Here is a 27,087-nt window from a genome sequence, read left to right as displayed (position 1 = left end):
TGAGGTTTAAGGAGTTTTACAGCGGAAGCAAGGTTGGTTCAAATGTTAAAATACATTGAGTACTTTGAGTTTACCTCGCAACACTTCGCTTTCTATCAGAAACTGCTGGTATAATAGTAAGTTTTGCTATGAATTGAAATCATAAATCTGTTCCCTTTTTCTACTTTTTCTAAGATACTCAACTGAAAAGCGCTCCACATGTGAAATTTTGTTTTTAATTAGATTAGTAATTATATGTAATAATTATTATATGTAATAGTTATTATTGATTAAGGTCTATTAACAGTGTATCCACCTAGTGGCTTTTCACCTGTTAAGCACTACAATATAAAAATGAAAAACTGCAATAAAAAAGTATGAAATCTACAATATAAAAAGCAATAATATCGAACTATAAAAGGATATTGTATAAAAATGTAACAGAGATTGGTAATACTAATACAACCCTATATGAAATTTACAAACTATTTACAAATGTTATTTATAATTAATAGATAGGCATTGACCTCCCTGCAGTAAACTTTGAAATTGTTATAGTTTCTAATATTTGCCGGGAGGGCATTAAATAACTTGGCAGCAGAGTCTTGAAAGGTGCCCCTTTCCATTGGTATAATTAATCTTGTTGCTGCTCTTGACCGCAAAGATCGCAGATGTTTAACTGTACCTAGTGGTACGTAAGACGGCCAGCTGAGGGAGTGCAAAGCCCGGTGAACAAGTTTGAGAACGTGAAAATCTCTTCGCTGTCTTACTGGCAACCACCCTGTCTTAACAATATCACTTATATATCTGCTCAGGACAAAAATAGCAGTTTTATTAGTTAGTTTCCTCTCATAGGAAATTTTCCTCTCATTCAGGCTCCACATCGTCTGTAAGAGTCAATTCATTGACTTTGCCCAACTTTCATCAGTCATGTAAAAGCCATCGCCCCATTGAGAGCCCATGAGGGTAAGTGGGCATGTAAATGACGTGTCTCAAGTCAGACTACCTCGTTAAGCTTACCCTTTTCAATTCTACTCACCAAAAAAAAGAAAAAAAACGAAAACAGAAACAACAACATAAACAAAACAGATCATCAAAATATAACTGTTCCCGGAATAGAACCTTAGCATGAAGTAGAGTCTTAACAGGTTGATAGCATCATATCGGTTTTATTCTGAGACTTGCTAGAAGTTTTTCAATGCCTTTAAGCATTTTCATTGACGCAGCAGTCTTAGATGCCACGTTACCCTGTGGGCCATTGAGAATTTTTGGTCAATTGCCTTCGCATCTAATATAATTTTCATTCACACTGAAGGGTATCGCTGAGCAGTCCGACCGCTTGAGAGTCTGTACACCTGATACTTTTCATGGACTGAGAAGATCAATTTCTTCATAATTTCTCGTCAACGGACATCACGGTTCTCGGTTCGTTTAAGGGATTATTTCCCGAATCCCGCTCCACAAAATGGCCGATTCCCGTGCCCCGTTCATGATAGCAATCCCGAATCTCGCTCCTTTTCAGTTTAAATTCCCGGATCCTGAAAAACCTACAGGAGACCCTCACATTACACTCCCTATCAGTTTACAGGCGTAATAACCCGCTTTGCATGTCGGGAGAACGCTTGCAAGGTTAGTAGGTCGCTAGCCTCTAGTTCGTGATTTACTTGCTACATCTCGCGTGGGTTATGACACCGATAAACCGATAGGAAGTGCGGTCTTCTGTTCAGATGATCACCTTAACAGCCTACTGTGGTACACCTAACTGCAGTAAGTAAAAAATCGTGCGCACGTGCACTTCATATGCCTTATTTTCCTTCGGAAAAAAATTATTATGACTGATAAAAGGATCGAGTACTACGAGTGTCCACTGTCTGTCTGTGGGATCTGCATTCGCCATTTAGAACAGATATTAAATATTAGCCTTTCTAGTCGCGCACGTAGGCATGCTATTGTGAGCTCTGAGAGCTATCAACTTCAGTTGCGTTTTGAGCTCTGTGTTTTACCTGAAAGGTCACATATTGTGTTGCTAATTGGCCGTAACCATTCAATTCAAACAAAGGCTTTTGTTTTTCATCGTTAACTCTACTGTCTTGACAACGAAAACAACCAGCGGGTGACTAAACAGCCTACTTTGAGTCCATGATCGCCAATTTTGGCCCGAAATTTCTTGTTGCAATCACATTGACAGTACAGACGTTTGTATGTTGAAATATAATGCCAGAGCAATTTCGTAACAGGTAAGCTTATGTAAAATTCCATCACTCCATTCCTTTGCTCTTGACCTATGTTCTGCTTGAAAACATCGTCCGGCTTCGATTTGCGAAGGCACGCAACAATCGACTTATGCTATCAAAGGCTACATTTTGTGCTTTAGTCAAATATCTAAGGGAATATATTTGGGTAATTTCGAAAGAGAATTTTATTCTTCTGTCCGCCAGTGAATTTGTAATGCAATCGAAGGTCGAGTTTCTTAAAGATAAAGCAAATTGTCTTCGATCACAATTATTATTATTGGTTTGAGTGAACTTCAAACAAATTCGCTTCCCTTAGGACTACAATGGCGAAATATATTAAACTTAGTGGTAATTAAGATTTAACTGATCGTATTTCGTTTCAAACGTTGGTTTCTCTTCTATGAGTTACGGTATTCCTCGCAACACGTCCAGGCGATTGGAGAATTCGATTATTACATATATCCCATTTCGCGACGGTGATTCTCACTCTGACAACTTGTCCAGCTTTGTTTACACGTGGATTTCAACTTTGGTTCTCTGTTTCATAAAAGACGGCAGGGGAGTCTAATTTACCTACTTTGTCTTAAATAATAACCAGTCCCGATAAATTTTTATTTGACACAGAGATATTTTGCGGCTTCGGTCACGCATAAAAACGAGAATGATTGAGATTTTAATGACACCAGGAAAAAACATTCAATCATTTACAATTTTTGGGATCTATTTTAGTTATGAGTTTTCCTTCCATCACAGAATAACGTCGAACACATGTGATACAAATTTACTGAGAGAGATTGCTTGCGAAGCGTTTTGATGTTACGTAAAATTTCATACTGCTCTGAGCACCAGGGTTGCGTGACAAAACAGAAGTCACACAATATTTCGAGGCGCTGCCTCAAAATTCACGCAATTTTCTTTTTCATTTTTAGAGCAAAGCAGGACAGGCTTCGCCGAGAGATGCAAGAGAAGTACGAAAGTTCATTATCCACTCCTGTTGGGATGAAGACTTTTCGGCTGCAACCGTCACTTGACGATACCTCGATAATGAAGGTTAGCGATCAGTTTTCTTGAGAGTTTTTGATAACATAGCAGAGTACTAGTAATTAAGTGATAATTTTCTGGGATAATTGGGATGGACTTGTATATGAAGCCTATGTTGAGTAAGAAACAAAGTTATTTGTTACTTCATTCCATCGAGACTGGGATAACCTGCGGCAGTGATGATCTGTTAGGTTTACCTGTGAGACAACTTAAATACCACTAGGGGAACCATGAAGGATACCTTTATTACTTTCGGAATATTTTATAGGCATCTTGAAAAATTGAACTGTCTTCAGGGGTATAGCTGGGATTTGTCAATGGGGGAGGGGAGGTCACACTATGTCACACCCATACTACTTCTGCAAGCGTCATGTCATCATACAAGCTGTGTTTTACTAAAAGTGACAATTTGTCTGATGAGCAATAAGTGATTCATGCAATACAGATTCTTTGGATTCACTTTCTTTTGTTACCTGATTGTAAGGCTATATGTAGTTAAATTTCAAATAAATCATCTCAGTAAGAGCCCTCACCTACATCCCTGCTCTTCAATATGTAATGCAATTTTCAAATATTCAATTTTCTGATCGGTTGTTCCTACGAGTTGTTTATCTTTGTCAGATTACAGATTAAATCAGTCAATTCTTAATCATGCTTCTGAAGTCTTATTATCAAAGATATTTTTTATTGTAGTCTCGTTGTAAGTGTGGACGGTAGCAAAAGTCCCGACAAAAGTAAAATAAAGAAACTAAAAAAGGGAAAGACCAACGTTTTCTTTCCTGATTTAAAAATAAAAAATCCGTCGGGGTTTTCTTCTCTTTTTCGCGTTTTGACCGTAATCCAATCGCACCTTGCAAAGACAGCAGTCTGAAAAGATGACTCTGTAAGCTCGTTTCACAGTATTTTTTCCCAAATTTAACCAGTATCGTTGTAGCCGTTGCGGTTAAAATGCGTTTTCTTGATTAATCTCTGAACATGTGAGTGAGTGGACCTTTATTCTTATTCAGCTTATTGGTTTTTCTGTGTCAATGATTGCGTGATAGAAGAGTTTAGAGTAGAATGGGGAGTGCGTTTTTCTGACATGACTAAGATATTACGAGCGCCCTGATTGGTCAAAAAAAACCAATAGGAAATTGAATGGGCGTTTATTTCATAAGAGCAATAGACCGCATTTTGAATTCCCCACTTTCTATCGGTTTACCGACGTAACAATCCACTCGAAAATTTTGTAAATCACTCGGCTTCGGCTCGTAATTAACAAACTTTTCTCGTCTTCTCCCAACATTCCGCGTGTTTTATTACGCTGGTAAACGAATAGGAAGCGTGGTCTTCTTCTTGAATATTCGCGCTTTTTAAAAAAAAAATTTAAACTAATTTTTTAAGTTTCTTTTTCGGATTACAGAGGTTAAACCGGTGAATGTTGCATTTTGCAATTATAACTTTTGAAGATATAATATTCCTTCATTTTTATAATCATCCTAGCGGAATTCTTACATTTATAATTTGGTACTTCTTTCTTCAAAGTCACCGAAGTCGTAAATAAATTCTAAAACGGAAAGAATATGAAAAGATTACAATAATGTATTGAATATGATTGCTATCTTTTGTATCCGTCGAAATTCATTTCGTGGCAGGCTTATTTACATACAGAGCAAAATTCTGTTGACTTTGTTAACCAGCTGCTGAGGATTTAAGTGGTTTTCCTGTTACAGTATTGGTGACAGTGAAATTGATCTCTTTTCGCCGAAGTGTCAACAATTCTCTCCCTGGCAACAGCTCTGCTTTTTGTTTTTGTGATGGAAATTTTTTCAATTTCGGCAATCAAATCTCGAGTGTGAAAACTTTTGTGTGCCACAAGTCGAGCATGGCCTTTCACATCAGCCTGTTGGTTCTTTCATTAGCAAGCTCATGGGGATCGCGATAGAGTGAGACGATTAATGGGTAAAGTGTCTCGATGCAAATTTGCCCTCCTGTCATAGTTACCGTCTACGTTTTGCACTGGCAGGTTGATAATTAAACCTTTGCCTTCGCCAAGAAAATGCGGGAAACTCTAGCACCAGTGAAATGCGTCGTACAAGAAAAGAAAGCCAATTTAGACGTGAATATAATCAGGAGGGATCGTGCTATTTTATATCGTGTACAACCGAGAAAAGTCATGACAGTTCGGAGAGGAGCTTTGAAATGGAAACAGGTTCCTGTGCCACAGGTCGAAGAGCTCGTTACTGTTGTCTTGGATCAAAATGACAAACAATCTTCTTCAAAGGTTATTTATGTCATGTCTAAACATGTTTGTTTGTTTGTTGTTAAGAGTAATTTTTGTGAGTTGATGTATGCAAGCAGCGACATGTTATCCTTCTTTGGAGGTCTCAGCCTGCGCGAAGATCAATGAAATAAATGCAAACACCGCCTTATTTTTGCGGTAAAAGTTTCTGAGTATCATTTGCGGTAATGGAAGGTCGAGGAAGGTGAGAGTAACAGCCATTTCGTGGATATTTATCTCGATTCGCAGCCCACTGAATCTTTCAGCTTCCACTGACAATTTTTCCTTTTTCGTTTGTATCAACGCTTTCATCAAATACCGCTTTCAAGTTGAGTAATGCACGTTACATTGAGCAAAATTATTTCAAGTTTGTGTTAAAAATTTTGATGTTTTCCGTTTAAAGGCTTGCGTTTTTTGTTTTCCTTTAAGATTTTGAGTGTTTGTTTGCGGCCCTTTTGTATTCATAGGTGTAATTCTGATTAGTTGCTTTGAACAATTGAGCCTCAATCGAACAACTGATCACTCCAAAAAAGTCCAAACATAGTCCTTGTAACGCAATACCACGCAAGGATAGCTGAATCCTCATTGCGGAAATTTCCATGGTTATATTCGTTTGGGTTTGCTTATTAACATGCATTTAACCTAATTGTCGATTTAACCGCACGAATCCAAGCAGGATTAGCTAGCAAATCTGTTACAGCCTTCATTCATACACTTCTCGCCGTCAATATCGAAGATATCATTTAATCTCTGGTTGTTTTTGTACAGTTTAGTGTTATGGATATTATTTACAACTTTTTATTTCGCTTTCACCATTGCGCGTAGCACACGCTCGTGATTCGTTTTTCATGCTGCAGATATGATCCACGCGAGGATCATCCTGTGTTCATAGCTAGTTGTAATGTGTTGTTGAATTGTAGAAAGTGTTGTGGGCGACCTGCCAAACATTTCACACCTAAATCAAGGTAACTTACCATGGGTAGCTGGCGCTCGGTAAGAGAGTTACCAATACGCGCGCGTGGGAGCAGAAACGCGCGCGAGAGAGGCTTCTTTCGCGTGTGGTTCCTCTTAACGTCGCACGAATTCATTCTGTGCGGTCTCGCTTTTGGGTTACAGCCTGTAATCCTAATTTTTTATTTTTTATTTTTTAATTTTTTTTCAAACAGTATCAGTCAAGACCCTCCAGTAGTGCGTCACATTCTCAGGGACAGTCTCCCAGGCACACATCTAGTCCCCTATCACCTGAACCTCCAGTACAGCGGGCTGGTAGCGCCGTGAGAACTAACGGAGGAAGGACCCAATCAGCCAGGTCCATAGGGACACAAACATGGCGAGTTTTCATTTGACCTTGATAAATATGCGGTGATAAATTTGAATTTTTTTAAAATTGATTTTCGCTCAATGAATTACACTAATTTAAGAAGCACGCTGAATTCTTCTCTCAAATATATGTACCGCCATTTCTTGACAGTCTTGAGAGGGCAGCTAGCGCAGGCGCAGTGAGAGAAAAACCTCCAGCGCCGGATAACAGACCACGTGACAGGCCAGGTTAGTTTCGTCACTTTTCATTGGTAAACCGGACTGCTGCTTACGGGTCTCTTAAGAGAACAAGTTTTGAACCTTACGATGTGTTTTAAAGTCGATTTTTTATAGGTACTTTCTCATTTTTTGCAACTGCAAGTCGGGAAGACAAATTAATGTTTATCATGGGGGTGGTGGAGAGGCTTAGGAAGGAGGGGGCAGGAGTGGGGAAACTACATAGCTTACGTTCTTTTTCAGGTTCGTCTTTTAGCAACCACAGTGTAACATACAGTTCCCGAAGTGCCTCCTGTCAGCCACCTCGCATGTACGAACGAGAAGGAATACGCACTGCAGCGAAGTTGAACCGACCGCCGAGCAAGGTCTACCTCTGCCAGGAAGAACGGGAGCGGGTACGCTCGGCAGGGCGCCCGAAGACCCCGTCGAGATTCGACGGAACGCCGGTTGAGCTGCCAAGCTTTGTGAGAACGAACAAATTTCTCCGACACGAGGATTTGAGCATGGGACAGAAGCAGTACATCTGGGGAGTGGCTCGGATCTACTCTGTCACCCAACTCATGAATCTTAAGCAAAGGCAGTATCAGAATCTACTGGATTATGAATTTAGTAGAAGAATTCAAAATAAAGAGCTGAAAGAACACGAGAGAGTGAAAGAGTGGAAAGATTACCAGCGCTACTCCAAGTTTATCAAAAGATACGAGCAGGTAAGACTATACACTCACTCAAGCTAATTAAACTTAAATTATTGTAATATCTGAGGCCCTACGATTTATCTCGTGGCGTCAATCAATATTGAGCCAAAAGTGGGGTCAAGAAAGCATACCTTGTCGTTTCTAGTTTTCATACAGCTGCTTTGTTTTTTTCGGGGATTGTTGGGGTCGTGGGGGGGAGCCCATTGCTAGTTTTATTTTGTATATCGCTTGCGATGTTTTTAGAACTCGACCAAGTTGTTCTAGGAATAAATAACGCATCCATCGAATAGTTGGCTGTATGGAACTTTGCTCGTGAAGAAACTAGTTTTTTTTTTTTTTTAAGGAGTAGAGGAAGATAAGGAACCATTAGCTCTATCGATTAACTTTTGCTTTGAGATAGATTTGAAGCCAGGAAACTTTTCTGTTTATCGTAGCGGATTCCACGGAACAGGTCAAGCCCAGCACGCTCACCTTGCGAGGAAGCCTCGCATGTTCACAGACATATGATTAAAGGTTGGACCACAGACCCACATGCAAATGAAGCTTATAGACCATCCAGTAAAACGGGTTATGGCGCCAGGGAGCGACAAACGTCTCCTGATACCCCCCCTGAGAGTACGCGGGAAAAAGAAGAGGATGGTTTCAGTAGTGAAACTGAGCAGTACAGGCTCAGGTTGATTTTTTTGCCGGGAGACAATGAGAAGAACGGGACCGAAGATGTTACGACAGGTTAGTAAAGGATAGAGGGTGGCTTTCACTATCATGTCATCAAAAATGTATAATATATTTAAAACAAGTATAGCGATTGGAAAGTAATTAAAACAACTGATATCTATTTTTGACATGAAGACAGAGAATAGACACTGCAAACCAGCAAACATTCCTCAAAAATTGCTTCGACAGCGCAGGGGGCCTCTAGTTTTTTTCTGCATAGAAATTGTTTTTCCCTCGTCCGTTTTTTTTGTTCCGCGCAACGTCAGATGTCATGTGATAGGGGAGTATTTACCGACTTTATCTTCAAACAAAGTCCCCTGTCACGATGAAAACTTACTGAAATGTTGGTTTTTTTAGAGGTTTATGTCTGTTTGTTTGAATTTAGATTTCATTACATCAATTGGAAAATCAAACACATGCAGAAATAGATTCCAGATTCCCTCAGCGGAATTTTTTCCCTCAGATTGAGGGACGACAGTCTGGAGAATTCACCTTTTTATCAAGAACTGAGACAGACTATATGAACATAATTTTGGTTTATTATTTCTTGTAGAATCCGAGACAGTAGAACAAAATAATCCTCAAGACACAGGAGAAGGGAGCGTTCTTAATGCACCTAATGAAAACGATGAAAGGAACGATACTCCGGTAGATGCAGGTAATGCAAAGAGCGCCTAAACAGATCGTGATCTGTTTTCGTTGTTTTTGTTGTTGTTTTTTTTTTTTTGACATGAGGCAAAAGCTGAAGACGAAAACAGCGTAGGACGAGAGGAGAATGGGACAAGACACACCCCGTTTTCATCCTGTCAATAAACGCTCATGCAATGTATCAGTAAGCCCTTATCGAACGGAGTTGAACAACTTGGGCTAAACCTTTCAAGATTCGTGAATCGCAACGTGGCTTGTTATCTTTATCTGACAAGGTTTCTGAGCAGATTAGACCATAGTCCGAAGACGATTAAAATCCCTTTTCTAGTTCTTAAACGCCAATTCCTTAATTATCTATGATCCCTCAATTTCATGTTTATTTCCTTGAAAAGATCATCCAATGAGTGAGCAGTGGCTGTTTGGCAAGTTGCGATCATTTTTAACCTAATGTGTTATAGTAACACTACTGCTTCTTACCTAAAACCTCCTCTTTCTACCTCTATATATATATATATTTAGATAGATGCTTATTTCTTTTCCTATTTTTTTTAATTCTAGAACGGAAAGAAGAAGAAGAGCCTTCAACTGATAGCGAGAATTACCTTTAGATTGGTGGAAATTACGCAATCAGATTTTGTACAGTGTGTGTAATTCTAACCAAAGATTGATAGAAATCGAATTGACCAGATAATTACCCCGTTTCCAGGCGTTCACGGAGTAAAACGAAGCGCGATATTAAACGGCTCGATAGTAGCTAACCCCTAGGCTTCCCTCGTTTGTCGCTATTATTATTATTATTATTATTATTATAATATAATATAGTAATATATTACTAATTTGCCGCTACTGTCGCACCGTTAATTTCGCACCCAGATTCCACAGTATAACTAAACAACCGCGTGGCCATGAAAGGTCTGGGTAGGAGTTTATTGCGCTGTTTGCTATTTCGCTCAGATTTCGCACAGTTTTACTTGCTGAACGCCTGACACTGGTTACTAGATAACATATTGGTTGTTTTCTTTTCTTAATTTACAAATTTAGCAAGTGAAATATATGTATTTTGTATGAAAAAGAAGATAGGGAATAGAGTGATTAATGCACGAGCTTCTACATAGGGGGGCAGTGAGATGTTTACTGCGCGTCAGGCGCGCATTGCAACGATTGAGTGTCGAAAGAAACCAGGCATTGCATTGCATGAAAGCGGTAAGTTTCTAAAGAACTGTGGTGCTGTGTCAGTGGGAGAGTATTGCAGGATAATTTAGTATCATCAAATGAGTTGATAAAGAAAACTGGCTACCGTAAAGAGTTTCAAAGCTGATGATTCGAGCGTTAGCCTCTCGTCAGAGCTAATGAGGAAGGGATAACGCTTGTAACGTCAGCTTTGAAACTCTTTACGATGACTAATTTACGTTATCAACTCAGTTGATATTACTGATAGAGGGTACTTAAATGTGGTGACGTCAAACTTCATACCTGTCGAGTAACTGTCTCCGCTTTCAAGTGCATTCGGATGTGCGTGAAGAGTGGAGAGCATTTTGCAGGAAAGATTTGTCATGTAAAACACTAAACCTTTGTTTTCGAACATTTGTCGTCTCTGTCTATACTTTAAATTTAAAAAATGCACAGTTTGCATTCAAGTTGTTTCTGGACTGATTCACGTTTCACAGTGATCATTGTAATCTAACCTACCTTCCCGAAGCTGATTAGAATGTTAGGGACTTTGAGGAGTTAAACCTGAACTGGTAACAACTCTCACGTATTTAATTATCCCATCAACGATAGTATTCCAAAGTACGGATAGCTTTACAATTGTCTTGTGAAATGACGATGAATTCAGAAATTTCTATATTTTTACCTCTGATTGCAAATTCATTCCAAGATTGAGCTTAATCAATTGTGATGCACAACTCTTTCAGGTAATAACAAGAGAAGATGATGAGAAATTATTTACTCTTTATGATAAACATCGTGCCTCACTTAATTGTCAAAGATAAAGATAATTTGCAGGAGAAGGAATATTTCTATTGTTCATCGGTGCTGTAAAACTGATGAAAAATTTGAATTTTCTGTGGGAACCTTTTAGAGTACGATTACCCGTTGCAAAGAAATTGATAAAGAGCCTATTTGATGAAAGGCGTTTTCAGAGAAACCTGTGAAGAAAATTGCCTCTCTTGTGACAGAATAAGCATTTCATTTTCGAATTTTGAATAAGTAGGCGTTTTTAAGGAAGTTTGTTTGCAAAGACTGTTAAGAATGTGAGTTTTAGGTTATCTTGGACGCGCAGGTGCTATTCAGACGAAATTATCTCTCGTTATACACGGTTACATAACCTACAGGAAAAACGAAGACCGCTTATTGAGAATCGAATCGATGGATGACATTAACTGGCAATAATATTGTCTTTCGTCCTCGAGAGATGAAATTTTCCTGGTTGAAATTTCTGTTAACATATCCTCTTTAAAACGGTAAGTATCAGTGTTTCTTGAATTGATTTGCACATAAAGAAAAAAAGGAGAAAATATGAACAAAAAGGTAGATAGTTTAGAGGTACATTTATCATCATTCTATATTCTTGCAACATTTCACCTCCAAAGAGAGGGTTTTCTTTTCCCATTATGATAGTAAAATTATTATATGTCATAAATGTCTTTGTATGTCCTTAATGCTATAACTTATACCTGCTTTTATACACACGAAGGTAGGTTTGCCAAACTCCTTAGGGTTCTTAGCCGTTTATTACGCCAGGAGAATTCCTAGCGTAAAAGGTAGTCGATGGAGATAAGATCACACTATTTATAATAACAAATTTCACATCACTTATTTTTTTTTTAATATTTTTAACTTTATTTCGAAAGTAAAAGAAAAATCTCGATAATTTTAGGGGAGATTGCCGGGATGAAAGAATGCATATTTACCTTGGAACCAGTCACTATTAATCACCCTGGAAGGGGGGGGGGAGGGGTGGGAGGATTTTCGGATTCTATCCACTGTCGCAGGTTTATGCTTTCACCTAGAATACCGTATAACTTTTTGGTATGGGTGTATAGTTATACCATCTTGCTTAGCTATTTCAAACGCCTCATACACAAAGATTTTCCGCCCTCTTAGTCATCTTCAGACTCAAGTGCAAGATCGTGTTCAACAACAACCGAGCCAACCAATTGCACTGAACGTAGCGCGATACGGAAAGGCAGTGCACAGTGCACAGTGCACTGTGGGTGCAGTTAGCATTAGTTTTTTGTTATATACCTCGTTATGTGGTGGAAATTGTGTTCATTTACAGTGAAACATATTCATCACTTCTCAATGCAATCAGAGGAACTGCATCTGTTTTAGTTTTTTTTTTTAAACTTCTTTAAACCCTCTCCTTTATTGCTGGAAGATTAGTGAGGTGAGACAAGCACTTTTTTGTTGGTGAGGTTTGGAAGAATATTATATGATTGCACGAGCAATCATACATTGAAAGGTGCAGTGTGTTTATTTCATGATCAATAGTTTGCGAATAGGCCCTTGTTATTAACCCCATAAGACGTATGTTTTTTCCACCCGTGGGAAGATTTGAGACTAGTCGGAGCCGGAGGGTAGTTTGCTGAGGGTCTGGCACCAATAAGACCCCTGGCAGACCTCTCGCCAGTGAGTTGTGTAAAGCCTCACACATCCTTACGGGCGTGACTGGAAGCACTCGTGTCATAATGGGGCCTGCTCGCACGCTATCATTTGAATCACACTGATTGAGAACAGCTGAAGAAATGATAGAAAAAAAATAATACCTTGGTAAGTAAACTACCCACGGGAAAAGTGTGTGTGTTTCTGATTCGTACCCCCAAAAATTAAGCATCGCCTAGCAAAAAGAGAAAAAAAATTGTTTAGAAGCACAAAGAAGTTGGAACTTTTTTTTCATCTTTTTAAAACGTTTTTAGGTAAATGAAGATAGTGACCAAAATGTTCACTCAGCTTCTACGGTTTGCCCTTAGACCCGGTTTACGAGCCATGGAGCTAGCTCAAAAATTTTATTATGCGATAATCAGGAATTCCCTTAACCCTTTACATCCTAACATCAGTGTGCAGATTCTTCATACTTTTCTCGGCATATTTCATGTGGCGTTTATAAGGAGAATTTATCAAACAATTAAGAGCTTCTTTAGTTGGTAAACCGATTTCTTTTATTCTCCTGACCTTAATGTTTGATTCTGGGGTAATACTGTAACTATATTAAAATTAAACCTGATTATCACTGTGTCTCATAGAGTTAGTTTTATAGACCAATCGTATTCCAAAGAGAAAGTTAGCGACTAAATAACAGAAGAAAAACAGATCTGCCAATCATATATTGATTGAGTTTCGTCCTATCGAGTCTCTCAATAGGGTTAAACATTAGCCGTGAAACGACAAAAACAAACAAACAAACAAACAAACAAACAAACAAACTAGCCGATGGGCGTAAAATTAACAAATTTTAACCGTCAGTCGTTAATAAAGTTAACCGTTCAGATTTTTTCTTGACCGTAATGAAAATAAATTAACCGCTAGACGTAAAATGGCCAACATTTCAACTGTTAGCCGTAAATGCCATCACCCCGCCCCTTAGGACCCTCTCGAGCTCAAGCTTTTGCTTGTTTGAGGAACACTTTAAGAGTCGGTTTATTTAAAAGTGGATTTATGCTAAATCAGAAGGAAAAGTTAGGCCCAATATTTCTGCCCTTCTTCCGAAGAGGGAGCGGCTGTGAACGGCCGTGAATTCGTGGGCATAAGCAGAGACTCATTTCCCGAACAGCGGCTCGTAATCGAGCCTGTGGCCTGGTCAGTGATTAAACTTCAAATGCCATGCGCAACTATTGCATCACAACTTTTCAAATCTTTGCAATCCCATTCACCCACATAAACAACCTACTCTCTTATTTTTTCACCACATTTCAAAGAAACCAGGTTTGTTTAGTGGTTTTTAATACCTTACGGTTCAATTTTGAAGGTACGTCTAGTGAGATAAAATTTTTATCACCCGAAACAATACTATTTGATTTTCCCAATTTGGTGCTTCGTGTTCCGGTGTTTAATAGAAATTCCAAACGTTTACAGATAAATTTCCAAAGTAACATTTTTGAATTCGGATATATTTATACAGAATTGTAAATAAGGCTATTTTAAATTATGGAAGTATCGGAAAATATCGTTGTAAATAATTCTGTTGGTGATACATCATCGAAAAAACTGAGTCCATGGGGAAAAAGTCCTCCTGTGGCACCGTGTTCCTTGGCTTCGGTTATGGATGAAGAAATCGCCAAAGAACTTCAAGCTAAAGAGGATTACTTGGCTGGATATCATCTTCAAGTAGACAAAGCTTCATCTGCTAACACGTTTGAAGGTGATGAACCAACATTGAGGGTGAATCTTTAGGATATGGGAAAAATAGGATTGTCTTCATGTGACATTCACTTACTGAGAATCCCTCTGCACTCATACTTCCTCTCTTTATTCCATGCGAATGTTGAGTACTCTCTTTGAATCTGTGGTGATCCGTTTTTTTTACATGGAACGTGATTTCCTAGCAGTTTCAGTCTTGTGTGAGCAATCTGCTGTGACCCAAGTATGGCATTTGCTTGACGTTCCAGAAATCCCAGTATGACAAGTCTTAGAGTATATGTTGAACATGATTTTCTAGTAGTTTCGGTTTTAAGTGAGCAATCTGCTGTCACCCCAATATAACATTTGCTTCACACTTCAATCACCTCATCAAACAATGTGTTACTGTTTTTTTGTGTTATTTTTGAATTTTTGAAAGTAGTAATGCATTTTATTACCTTTGCAACATCATTGTGTTGACTTTAATAAATGCTAACAATCACTGCTTAAGCCTTTCCACACTGATGTCAGTATGCATATTCTCCATTCTGCTCCTTAGACATTTCCTAAGGTGCTGACAAAGAGAATTTGTTTAACAATCAAGAGCTCCTGTAGTTGGTGATCATTTCCTTTATTTTCATGATATTAATGTACATGTATATGATTCAGGGGTGATATCTTGGTTAGGAGTGATTAGATGGTAGTCACTCAAAGGCGTCAAACAGTTAATTCCTTGACGGGGAAGACAATCAGTTTAATGAAATAAGCTTATTCAGCATTCATAATTTTGAATACAAGTCTTTATTCTACTATCAACCTTTAAAGCCTTATCTAGAGTGACTAGCATCTAATTTCTCATTACACCATCATGCCTGAACCAAACATTATTGACCATAAGGATAGAGAAAGTGATAACCAACTAGAGCAGCGTATGATTATTGGACAAATTCTCCTTGTCAGCAGCTCAGGATGTGTAAAGAGATTAATAATTAAAAGTGACTTAGATGATATTTCCTCACAATGTTTTGTTGAGTGTAATTCTAAATTATGCAATAAAATATTGTTATTTTTTTCTAGGAGGAACAAGTCCAGACACTGAAAATGATTTTCTCTTGGCCCAAATGATGCAACTTGAGTATGATAAAGAGTATGATCGCACAATTGATTCAATGGAAAAGAGATACAATGGGGAAAGTAAAGGTATAAAAATTAGAACTGGTGGTAAATGTAAATTTATGCAGTGTTGCAATTTTTTATTGAAATTATTTCACATAAAACAGTCGTCATCATCATATAGCTCCTGGGGATAAACCTCAGAAGCCCTTTAGGCCATCAGGTAATTCAGTTTTATCAATTGACAGAGTTGACAATGTAAATTAGCCATGGTATAGGGTTTCTAAAGCTGTTTTGAAGGGTTTAGAGAACTGAAACAGGCTCCAATGGTAGGCTAATACTTGGAACATCAGCTTTAGAAACTCTTTGTGGTGGCCAATTTATATTATCAACTCAGGTGAAGATACCAAATTATCTTGTAAAACCTCACACCAAAGTTTGAAATCGTAAGGGTTTTGGTTTTGTCCCAGGTGGAAATCTTATTAAGATCTTACTAAGATTCTTGTAAGTTTCTTACTAAGATTCTTATTAAGATTCTTAATTAAGAATCTTGTAAGACCTTACAAGATCTTGTAAGATCTTGTCACAAGATTCTTACAAGAATCTTGTAAGATCTTACAAGAATCTTGTAAGATTCTTACAAGAATCTTGTAAGATCTTACAAGAATCTTGTAAGATCTTACAAGAATCTTGTAAGATCTTACAAGAATCTTGTAAGATCTTACAAGATCTTGTAAGAATCTTGTGACAAGATCTTACCTGATCTTGTAAGATCTTACAAGATTCTTGTAAGAATCTTGTGACAAGATCTTACCTGATCTTGTAAGATCTTACAAGATTCTTGTAAGAATCTTGTGACAAGATCTTACCAGATCTTGTAAGATCTTACAAGATTCTTGTAAGAATCTTGTGACAAGATCTTACCAGATTCTATAAGATTCTTAACTAAGAATCTTGATAAGTATCTTAGTAAGAAACTTACAAGAATCTTACAAGATCTGGTAGGATTCCTGTGACAAGAATCTTAATTAAGTACCTTCACAAGTTTTCAAAAGAACTTGTTAAGATTCTCAACAATTTCTTAATGATCTCTAAAAGAACTTACAAGAACTTGTGAGATTTTCAAACAACTTACAAGAATTTTTGCAGAATCTGTAAAAATTCTTAAGTATCATATTTTTTTCAGACCATAGTAGGTAACTGATGGTTTATGCAATATTCAGTAACTGGATGATTGAGGAATGGAGATCACAACTAAGAAAGAATTTCTTCATCCAACATTAAGCAAAATTTATTGCAAATTCTCAACACTGTGAAATTAATTACTAAAAAATATCTTGATAAGAAACGTTAACTGGTAAACATGCACGATTTAAATGACAACTGTACAAGAAGAGTTCTTGTTCTTCCCTTTGGTGTGTTTTAAAAATTAAAAAAAAACAATTGTTTTAATTGTTGGAGTCATTTGACAGTTTGATTTGAACTACCATAGTTATCCTTACACAAATAAGCCATAATAACTAAAGGCATGTCCCAGTTTTAAATTGTTCTTCGTTTGATTCAAACTGCAATGGTTTTTCTTCTTTTAGAATAATTTAAGCATGAAAACAAAAAAAAACAAAAAAATTTTGTATTGCAGCAAACGTGTTCAAAGAATTAAAGCTCACAACACTCATCTCAGTTGGCATTTTAGTCAATTTGACAGCTACTTGACAAGCAAATTTGCAAATATTTCAATTTTGTACAAATATCAACCAAGCTTTAGTTCATTCAACATTGCCCTCTACATTGTGAACTTTTCTCTTGGAATCCAAGCAATTTTTTTTATTCAAGTAGAGCCTTATTTGAGACCACCTCTTATTCATTTGGGCATCACCAAATTTCTGATTTATGGCTCCTGTGGGAAGAAAAAAAGAAAAAAAGAAAATAGTAATTTGTATACAGGTACAAAATATACTAAAACCTTGAGAGCGTATTTTTTAAAATCCCTGCCAGAGAGGAGTAATAGGAGCTTGGTTTCATTGTGAGGAGTACTTAGTAAGGTAGAGGGGAGGAGCCTCTCAATGGTTCTCCTTGATCACCATCATGCCTCATCTGTACGCAAAGGAAAGGAGGTAGTGACTATCTTTAACAAGAACTTATCATCTTTAAGAGCAAAATTTTTATGCACAGGTTCCCAGTTATGAATCTTGGCAATTTGCACTGCCCAACTCCAATCCAACAAACTTTGTTTACGCTTTGCACTGCTGAAACAGCTATTCCAAATTCCCACAAAAAGTTGATAAATGAAAAATTACCTTTTTACAATCAGGAGTTGCCACCCTTCTATCCCATTCTGTGCTTGTAGCATTAAGATGGGACTCAAAGTCTACTTTATTCAGGATAAAATCATTTTTACAGGTGATCCTATTTCTCCAGTTCTCCTGTGAATATGAATTGAAAAAATGTTTACATTTGTTGAGCAATCCCTCCACTGAATTAAGTTTCATTAACCTTTAGAACAAAGAAAATTGTGAGAAAGGGAAGCAAGGAATCATGACTCAGCATTAAATGAAAACCAGAAAAAAATACACACACATTCACAAAACAAAACAAATAAAAACTAAACAGAACCAAACAAAATACAAAAAATGTTGCATGGAATTAATACAGGTATAGAATGTGTTAGAGTAAAAATTGACAGGATAACAGTGCCAAAATTCTTCCTTAAGCCATCTAAGTCAATGAAGTCTTGAAGGAGGGGGGGAAATGAACTATCATGCACCAACATTGAATATTTAGAGTTCTTACATCATCAGAAGAACTTCCCATTTTTTGGTAATTTTTGTTTGCTTTGGGAAGATTCCCATCACTGTGGACATGGTCGTGATAATCGAACCAAGTTTGGCTTTCATCATCATCATCATCAGTGGAAACTTTTAAGTAGAACGTGGCAATTTATAATTCATTATTTGGGAATAAAGTAATTCCATAATCGATTTCGCGTTGTTATTGCACCCTTTTAGCTTAACTTCTAGTGGTTATTAGTAAAGCCGAAGACAAATTAATTGTTTATTGTGAACCATTTCCATGCGAGACGACTGGAAGCTACGATGATTCTGCCTACAACACTTAAATCCGGAACAATCTCTCTTTTAAAACTGACTTGAGAGAATTGCTACAAGTGCAGTAAGGTTAGCAGCCGCCGTTACGGGGTTTTGATGATGATAGCGTTACATCTCGTGTCAGTTTCCACGCAATTCTAAACAAAAACGCTTCCTGACGAAATCGAACCCTGACGAGATTTTATGATTTGCCTTATATAAAAATACCGTGGCCTTGCAATTACATAAACTTATCGTCACTTTTTTCGTCCATGCTAAAAGAATCTAAAAAGTGCGAGAAATAAGTCTATCGCATCACCTTCCAGCAGATGTGTAATGTTGATAACGTGAACTTAATGAATAAAAGTCAGTAGCACTTACCTTCGGGATGATTTGCCTTCATTTGCTTCAGTTGCAGTCGTGCACTAGTTGCTTTTTTGGAAATCTTCTCAAGATACTTAAACTACCAAGACCAATGTGTTCCTTGAGTTATGAAGCGAGTGTCGTGCACAATCATACGTGTGCTTTCTATGTGCTTAGATGTGTAAACTATTCACCTGAGGCCACTTCACGTGACAGAATAAAACAAGGATATCGCAACCTTGAATGTGTAATCGTAGTGTTCTTTCACAAGAAAAGCAAAACGCGATTTATCTTCTCTGGTGTGCTGTAAACTCATGTTACTTACCGACTGCGTCATTTTCTGTATTTTAAGCGACAGTAACATTAGTGATTTTGCAAAGAACTTGGCTTGTAAAATCCTAATTCTCGAGATCATTATTCTTCGCCAGGGCTTTGGACACAATTAAATTTCGCAACGAGGTAGATAACACTCAACCAAAGTAAAATTTCTGTAGAACTTTGCCGAAACGAAATGGCGCGTGAACGGTTGACAACAACGGTCGAGTGAACAATTTGTAATTTTGCGCCGGCCGTAGCGGGAGACTGGGGAGAGCCTTAGTGAAAGTACAAAATGTCACGCAACTCTCGCAAGTATTTTGTAAGTAACTACCTATAAACTTTTTAAAAATACTTTTAATTTCTGCCATCTGACCGGTCTGCAAATTTTCGATGTTTATTTGTTAGTTATATTGTAAAGAATTTGGTCGGTAAAATCCTAATTCTCAAAATCATTCTTCTTCTTTAGGGCTGTAAGGCACAGTTAAATTTCTCAACCAGGCAGATAACACTCGACCAAAGTAGAATTTCTGTCGAACTTTGTCCGAAACGATATGATGCAAAAACGGTTAACAACAACGATCAAGTGTACAATTTGCAATTCTGCGTATGCGCTGTGGCGTGGAATGCCTTGGTGAAAGTACAAATTTCGTGCAACTTTCTTGAAAAATATTTTTACAAGTAGCTAGCTATAAATTTTTTTTAAATACATCTTTTCATTCTGCCATCTGTCTGCATACTGCCATGTTTTTTTTCTGAACCATATCAGCGAAAGTCTCTTGCTTGTGGAATGTGGTGACATTATCTATGGGTGTCTTAATGTTCAAGGCAAAGATGGGAAGGTTTAATCCCTTTCTAGACACTCCCTATGAACATGATTAGTGATTATTTAAACTAGCTGTTCAGTATATTTCATAATCAATCATCAAATGTAATCTGAAAAGTCTGTCCAAATTTAATCTGTTGATACCATAATTCCAGTGGAACAATTACCTCTTTAGAAAGCAGCTGCATGTGTATTGTGTTCTCGGGTCTGAAATTTGCACACCATACCATGGAAGCTTACTTGACGTTATTTGATCCCCTTTTGGACATGGGATTTTTCACATCATGTGTGAGAGGTTTCAAGCCTTATGCATTCCCATGCTCTCTTATGAACAGAACAGGATAAGCATTTCAAGTTACTCAAGAATGTACTGGAATGAACTTGATAAAATCTTGTCAAGAACATTTAAATTCCTACTGATCTTAAAATTTTGATTCTTACAAAACTCTTAGATGAACTTTAGATGAAATCCTGTCTAGAATCTTTATGATGTTACATTTACAAATCTTACTTAATTATTAAGATTCTTAACAAACTTACCAAGATCTTGTCAAGAAGCTTGTAAGATCTTCCTTTTCTTAAAGATTAGGATTCTTACAACTGAGATTCTTAAGTGAACTTTATATGATGTTGTTAAGAACTTTCAAGATCTTAATGCCCATGTGTTGTAAAATTTTTTTTAGGATTCTTAAAAGATTCTTAAATAAACTTAATAAGATCTTGTTGAGAACCTTTCAAGATCTTAACCCCCATTTCTTGTAAAATTTTGTGAGGATTCTTACAAGATTCTTAAATAAACTTAATAAGATCTTGTTAAGAACCTTCCAAGATCTTAATCCCCATGTGTTGTTAAATTTTGTCAAGATTCTTACAAGATTCTTGTATAAACTTAATAAGATCTTTTAAGATCTTACAATGCTCAAACCTGGTTAAGATTTGTTCAAGAAATTTGGCAAGATCTTATTAAGATTATTAATTCTTAATAAGATCTTAGTAAGATCTTCATCTTAATTGCCATCTTATAAGATTCTTACAAGATCTTCCAAGATCTTACAAGATCTTCCAAGATCTTACAAGATCTTCCAAGATCTTAATAAGATTTCCACCTGGGGTGTAGAATTTTCTCTGGGTCAGACACTCTAGTTATGTGTGTACTTATGACAAGTAATCTTTTCTGGGTTAGCCAGTACACATAACTTGGGTTCACTCAAACTTTCAGAGGTCTAAGATATTTAGAGCTGTTTGAATTATTGTTGATGGTGAAAATAAAAGTAATCGAAAAAAAACTTTTTAAGTTAGTTGGAGGTTATCATGAGTCAACACTTGTGAATTCCTTTATTCACAGTGATTTGTACCTTTTCCTGTATCATGACTTGTTTCATGTTAATTGTTTTCAGTGTCTGTATCCTTTGACAATTTCCGCAATGTTCATCCAATCTTGAAGGAAGATTCCAGCTCTTCAGAGTCAGATGAGTGGAATGAAGAGGAATTAGGTAGTTGCATCAAGTTGATTGTTCCTAGCTGTTTTCTACACTCTTAAGTTATAATCTGTAAACTTCCTCTCTCCTTTACTTCCTTTATTTTCTGGCAGTAGCATCATCAAACATGTACATGTAAGAGGTCATCACTAACCTGGACAGTGTGAGCTAACTTGACTGATAGATTTAGGCCTTAGAATGAGATATATGATAGATTTAGTCCTTGGAATGAGAATTTGTGTAACAATCAAGAGCGTCTTGAGTTTGGAATTATTTCCTGAATGTTAGTGACCTTTATGTGATTCAGGATTAAAACAGTGAAGAGAAATTAAATGGCTATCACTCTTAGGGGGTTAAACTGACCTGATAAATTCTAATTAAACCTTAGAGTCACTAATGTTGTGGTTATATTGGCCAATAAGTTTCCAAACATCAGGCAAAATTGACCCTAAATTTTATTATTGATAAGCTTTCTTCTTTGGTGACCTTCTCTGCAACTTTAATGATCTAAATGGTTTTCTAATCATGGTCACTGTGATTAAACTTATTGCAGCTTATGTGGCTGTATCATGAACAAAATCTATACCATTTGATTAACAAACTCTGACTGATAATGACAATTGAAATTTCAGTCCTTAACTACTCTTACCTGGATGATAACACCAGATGACTCACTCTTATTGTCAAGTTCAAACCATTCTTTTTAAAAAACATTGTTAAAAAAAAATATTTGGCAATGTTTAGTTATTGATCACTGAGCCCCTGAAATAACTTTCTTTTAGTTTAGCACTTAAATGAGAGCTTACATACAAAAAGTATAAGCAAGAAAGTAATGTCGCAGTTCAGAAAGTTTGGCATGTTATATTTGAATAAAATGTGTGACTGTGGTTTTCTCAACAGATCCTCCTCATAGGCATCCAAAGCCTCAGACCAAACAATCTTCTGGCAATAATAAAAAGGAAATAATCACCAAACATGATTCAACAGTGTGTGGTCGTCGTAATGTAAAGATCATGGAAAAGGTGAGATCTAATTCAAAGTAAGAGCTCCTTTTACCATTATAGGAATTTAGGGGAAACGTTTGCCAATATAATATTGTTAAGTAGTGAGGTGAAGGAGCATTCATAAAAGAACTGTTTCCATTTAGTATTCTTTTGTGGTTACCCTCACAGTTTCCACCAAGTTTTGCTGCTGGTGATATTGGTAGTGCAGGACTGGATCTCAAGCTGTCTAATGGAGTGTTCAACACTTTGAAACAACATTCTTACCGTGAAGAGCGTCAGAGTGCACGTCTCCACGAGAAGAAGGAACATTCAACACATGTAGGCTATGATATTCCTGTTTGACTTTAATGATTACCTTGAGTCTTAAAATACATGAAAGCTTGAATTGTTCATTCTTACTTTCACCACCTCACCCCCAGTGCATTATGCCAAGAGCCTCCTCCCCCTTAAAACATGTAAACCAAAGGACCTTCAGATGGAAGCCCTTAATTAATAGAGAAAACACTTGGGAAACCTCTTTAGCTTTTTGTTTGGACTCCTTTTCCAACTTGCACTAGGCATGTAAAAACTAATTTTTCAACTTTGAATTGCACTAGGGACTTAAAAACTCATTTTTAGTGAAGTTTTTAAAAAGCTGTTTGGCAGGTTCAGAGCCTAGAAAAGTCATATGATCACAACTGCTGGAGAAAAACTGGGCTACTCTTTACACCAACTTTGAAAAAGGACACTAAAAAGCATGGTAGTTGTGATCTAATAGGGAACTACTTGATGGAGTTAAAGAATTAACAAATAAAACAAACCAATTTTGAGTCACCTTGCTTATTGCAACTGTATCTGGGTATGGAACTAATAAGAAACAAATATATTTTTCAAAAAATGTACTATTAAGTATGTTTGGTAAGATAATTATGTGACATGTAACAGTTGCATTATATTGATTGTTTGTTTTAGGAGCAAGTTTTAGACCCCAAAACAAGGCTGATGTTGTACAAACTGGTGAATGGAGAAGTTCTGGAGGCTGTAAATGGTTGTGTCAGTACAGGAAAAGAGGCTTGTGTGTTTCATGCTAATGGTGGAAGGTTTGTATCAGCTGTAGTTAAATGCATTGGAAGGGTTTTAAATGAAAGGAGAAAACATTTTCTGTTTTGGAGATATGAAATTTTTGAGTCAAAGTTTTGGAAAAAGACAATCCTCTTAAGGGTAAACTTTGAGGGAGAAATTGTATCATTCTGTAATACTTAGTAATCAAGTAGAATGTAATTACAGTTCCAAGTCTTTAAGCTAGCCTAGTAAGGGCAAGAACTCAGAGACACAATTGTATTGAAAATTTTGATTGGAAGAGAAGTGTGACCTGATAAGATATCAAAATGCTCTGCTGGAAGAGATCTTCAGGCTCATTTCAAAATTTACAAAAGTAAAATTTTAAGGATAGTGGGGAAAAAAATATGCTAGCTTTTAACCCTTTAACCCCAAAGAGTGATTGGCATCCAATCTCTCCTTACAAGATCAACCCTGAATAAATCATAAAGGTCATGGGAATAAAGGAAATGATCAACAACTAAAGAAGCTTTTGATTATTATTAACAAATTCTCCTTTTCAGAACCTTAAGAAATGTTTGGAGAAAGTATGGAGATTATGTATACTGATTTTAGGGGATCATTGTAGTCTGGTGGTTGTGGTATAAAGCACTCTATAGTACCACTCACCAAATTTGTTCCTGGTGGCCTGCTTTCTTGTTGACTGTGCTCTGTTAATAATCAAGTCACCTTCAGCCAGATGGGATTTTTGGCAAATTTGTGTTAATTTAAAAATGTTTAATTTTATTTATTTGTTGACATTATCACTGGAAATGCCCATTGAGGCAAGTGGTCAAATTAGTAACTTAAATGATTATTATTGTCTTTTTGTTACTGGAAGAGAGATGTCAAGTATTTTTGTGTTTTGAAATGAACAGGAGAGAGGAGGAACCAATGCCAGAAGAATGTGCTGTCAAAGTGTTCAAAACAACTTTGAATGAATTCAAGACCAGAGATCGGTATATCAAAGACGATCATCGTTTTAAAGATCGCTTCAGTAAGCAGAATCCCAGAAAAATCATCAAGCTGTGGGCAGAGAAGGAAATGTGCAATTTGAGCAGGTGTGTTGTGTATATGTTTGTTTGAAGTGCCATCAACATTACTAATCCTAGCAGTATGCAAGGTGCATGTCATTAATGAACTTTGTAATGGGCCTCCCTCACCATCAAATCTCTGTGACTCAGTGGTAGAGCATTGGAGCATGGAATCCTAAGGTCTGAGGTTCAATTCCTCATGAGAACTCAGAATTTTTCTTTGTCCCATGCTCCTGATAAGATGAAAAACATCTTTCTCTATATGTTTGTTATTGCTCAATTTATTAGAATTTTTTTTCTACTTTCAAGTATCCATCTTCATAGTCACTGTTAATAGGTTCTATTAAAAGAGACTCTCTTTCCAGTGAACTCAAGATCCAAGGATTTGGCCAGCATTGACTTGTGCTACTCATATATCTACATATTAGTGTACAATGGTGTACATTATTAATTAAAAGGACTTAGACATGAGCTACTACAACTTCACATAATGCCACAGTGCATCTGTAATAACTTAGCTGACAAAAGGATTTGAATTTCAAATAATTGGTTTTTGGGTGGTGGTTGAAATAACAACATTGAAACATAATTTTGAAAAGCAGTGGCAATGTTTCAAAGGCTATGTCTTATATGTTTTGACTTCCCAGCTTCTGTCACTTAAGTTACTTGGACTGTAAATATCTTCTTTTCCCTTTCCCATGGGCATGGATGCTAGTCTTTATTGCAAGCCCCTCAGGAATTTGTCGTGTATTTGTAACAGTGTGCCAGTACTCATTTATATACCTGAAGGGTAAAACATTGTAGGTACGGTGGAATTGATTGTGTCTTGGCCAAGAGAGGAAGAAAATCATGGATACAAACTTCTCCATTTGATAAGGAATCCCGTCTACTAACACACTTAGCCACCAGTCTCCCACTGATGTAGGCACTAATTGGGAATTGTTTTTAATTCAGAATGAAGAAAGCTGGTATTCCATGTCCATCAGTGGCACTCCTGAAGAAACATATACTAATCATGAGTTTTATTGGCAAGAATCAACAACCTGCACCTAAACTGAAAGATGCTGTTCTGTCTGCACGCCAATTACAACAGGCTTACCAACAGTGTGTTCAGGTACAGTATGATAGTCATATATTCACAGTTGTTCAGAAATGGCTGCACATGAATTCATTTCTCAACCTTATAATTTTAGATGGAAATAAAAATGTAAGAAAAAATGAGAAAGAAACCACAGTCATTTCAATGAAATTCGAGGAAAGCCATATTAGTTTTGTACTTAAGTACTCCAAAATTGTGTAAAATACAATTTAATTGCTTAAAGACAAAAGTCAGTGGCCTGTGGCAGTTAGGCTTTACTAGAACAAAAACTTGATAAATCTATATTTTGATTGGAGAGATAATGTTGTGATATTGCAGATGATGTGTACAATGTACCAGAAATGCAAGCTGATTCATGCTGATTTGAGTGAATATAACATGTTGTGGCACGAAGACAAAGTCTGGTTTATTGATGTCAGTCAGTCGGTGGAACCAATGCATCCCCATGCCTTGGAGTTTCTCTATAGAGACTGCACAAATGTTGTTGAGTTCTTCACCAAGTGCCAAGTTCCTGATGTTCTACCAGCTCACGACTTGTTTAATAAGGTCTCACAATTGGACATCACACCCAGCACAGACCAAGGTTTTCTTTCCCAGGTAAAAACTCTCTTTGAGACCTTGACTCTCACCTTCTGAATCCAAGTTTTCAGTCTTCAGCTGTCAAAGTTCTCTCACAAATGATTTCTCAATTCTCTTTCTAGGTTCAAGCTTATGAGAAACATGAACTTTCCATTGGAGGGAGAAAGAACGAAGAGCCATACAACTTTGATTACTTTTTTAACAAGACAAGCACTTAGTTTGAATGATTGGTTTTAGAAATTACTCACAGGGCAGATGTATGCCTCGACTCTTCCATTACAATTGATGAAAATTGCTTCTCAAACATCTCCACTTTGTGGTAGATTAATACACTGTTGTGTAGAGGTGTCTCTCAAACAAAGATATGTACATCTGTACCTGGTAGAACATTAGGCATACCCATCTCTATCTGGGCAAGTATACTGGACATCAAGAACTGTATGTTCTAAAGATATTCTTGAAATAAAATCGTGCTGGGAATTAGTGCTGATAATTTAAAAATTAGCCTTTTCCTCAAGTTGTGGAATAACATTTTAACAATATTCAGATTCTAACACTCTGCAGACTTTCTGTTGCAAAACTTTGACTGCAAGAATTAAAGAATGAGAATGAAAACTTAACAAAGGAGTTACACTCTTATTTAATCCATAAATACATGTACAGTAGACT

The 27,087-nt window shown here is 36.9% G+C and overlaps 2 protein-coding genes and 1 long non-coding RNA gene across 8 annotated transcripts; 2 read left to right on the top strand and 1 right to left on the bottom strand.

Annotated features, from left to right (window-relative positions):
• The first annotated feature begins 1,582 nt into the window (after positions 1 to 1,582).
• LOC113675551 (uncharacterized) lies at positions 1,583 to 10,689 on the top strand. Of its 6 annotated transcripts, none has more exons than XM_027192152.2 (8): positions 1,583 to 1,746; positions 3,143 to 3,263; positions 6,681 to 6,844; positions 6,986 to 7,062; positions 7,294 to 7,757; positions 8,180 to 8,474; positions 9,013 to 9,117; positions 9,666 to 10,689. In XM_027192152.2, exons 2-8 carry the CDS (start codon positions 3,171 to 3,173, stop codon positions 9,713 to 9,715), a joined length of 1,248 nt encoding a protein of 415 aa, XP_027047953.2. In that variant the 5' UTR covers positions 1,583 to 1,746; positions 3,143 to 3,170; the 3' UTR covers positions 9,716 to 10,689. The 6 variants fall into 6 exon arrangements, with proteins under 6 accessions (XP_027047953.2, XP_089068784.1, XP_027047952.2 ...); XM_027192151.2 differs by lacking the exon at positions 1,583 to 1,746 and adding an exon at positions 1,891 to 2,216; XM_089212658.1 differs by lacking the exon at positions 9,013 to 9,117 and having other exon boundaries at positions 1,584 to 1,746.
• Positions 10,690 to 12,437: 1,748 nt separating this feature from the next.
• LOC113675533 (serine/threonine-protein kinase RIO3) lies at positions 12,438 to 27,027 on the top strand. The gene is made up of 10 exons (XM_027192128.2): positions 12,438 to 14,469; positions 15,525 to 15,647; positions 21,545 to 21,640; positions 22,526 to 22,647; positions 22,798 to 22,947; positions 23,581 to 23,708; positions 24,585 to 24,767; positions 25,695 to 25,854; positions 26,158 to 26,436; positions 26,541 to 27,027. Exons 1-10 carry the CDS (start codon positions 14,256 to 14,258, stop codon positions 26,634 to 26,636), a joined length of 1,551 nt encoding a protein of 516 aa, XP_027047929.2. The 5' UTR covers positions 12,438 to 14,255; the 3' UTR covers positions 26,637 to 27,027.
• LOC149052962 (uncharacterized) lies at positions 16,826 to 19,555 on the bottom strand. Its single transcript, XR_016188521.1, has 4 exons — positions 19,332 to 19,555; positions 19,025 to 19,209; positions 17,858 to 17,983; positions 16,826 to 17,457 (listed from the first exon to the last, which is right to left on the bottom strand). It is a non-coding gene; the product is annotated as an uncharacterized LOC149052962 (long non-coding RNA).
• Positions 27,028 to 27,087: the final 60 nt, after the last annotated feature.

The sequence above is a fragment of the Pocillopora damicornis genome, chromosome 1, assembly GCF_964200805.1.
Source record: "Pocillopora damicornis chromosome 1, jaPocDami1.2, whole genome shotgun sequence".
Classification (NCBI taxonomy): domain Eukaryota; kingdom Metazoa; phylum Cnidaria; class Anthozoa; order Scleractinia; family Pocilloporidae; genus Pocillopora; species Pocillopora damicornis.
Note: the sequence above shows the minus strand (reverse complement) of the source record. Positions and strands in the feature narration are given on the sequence as shown.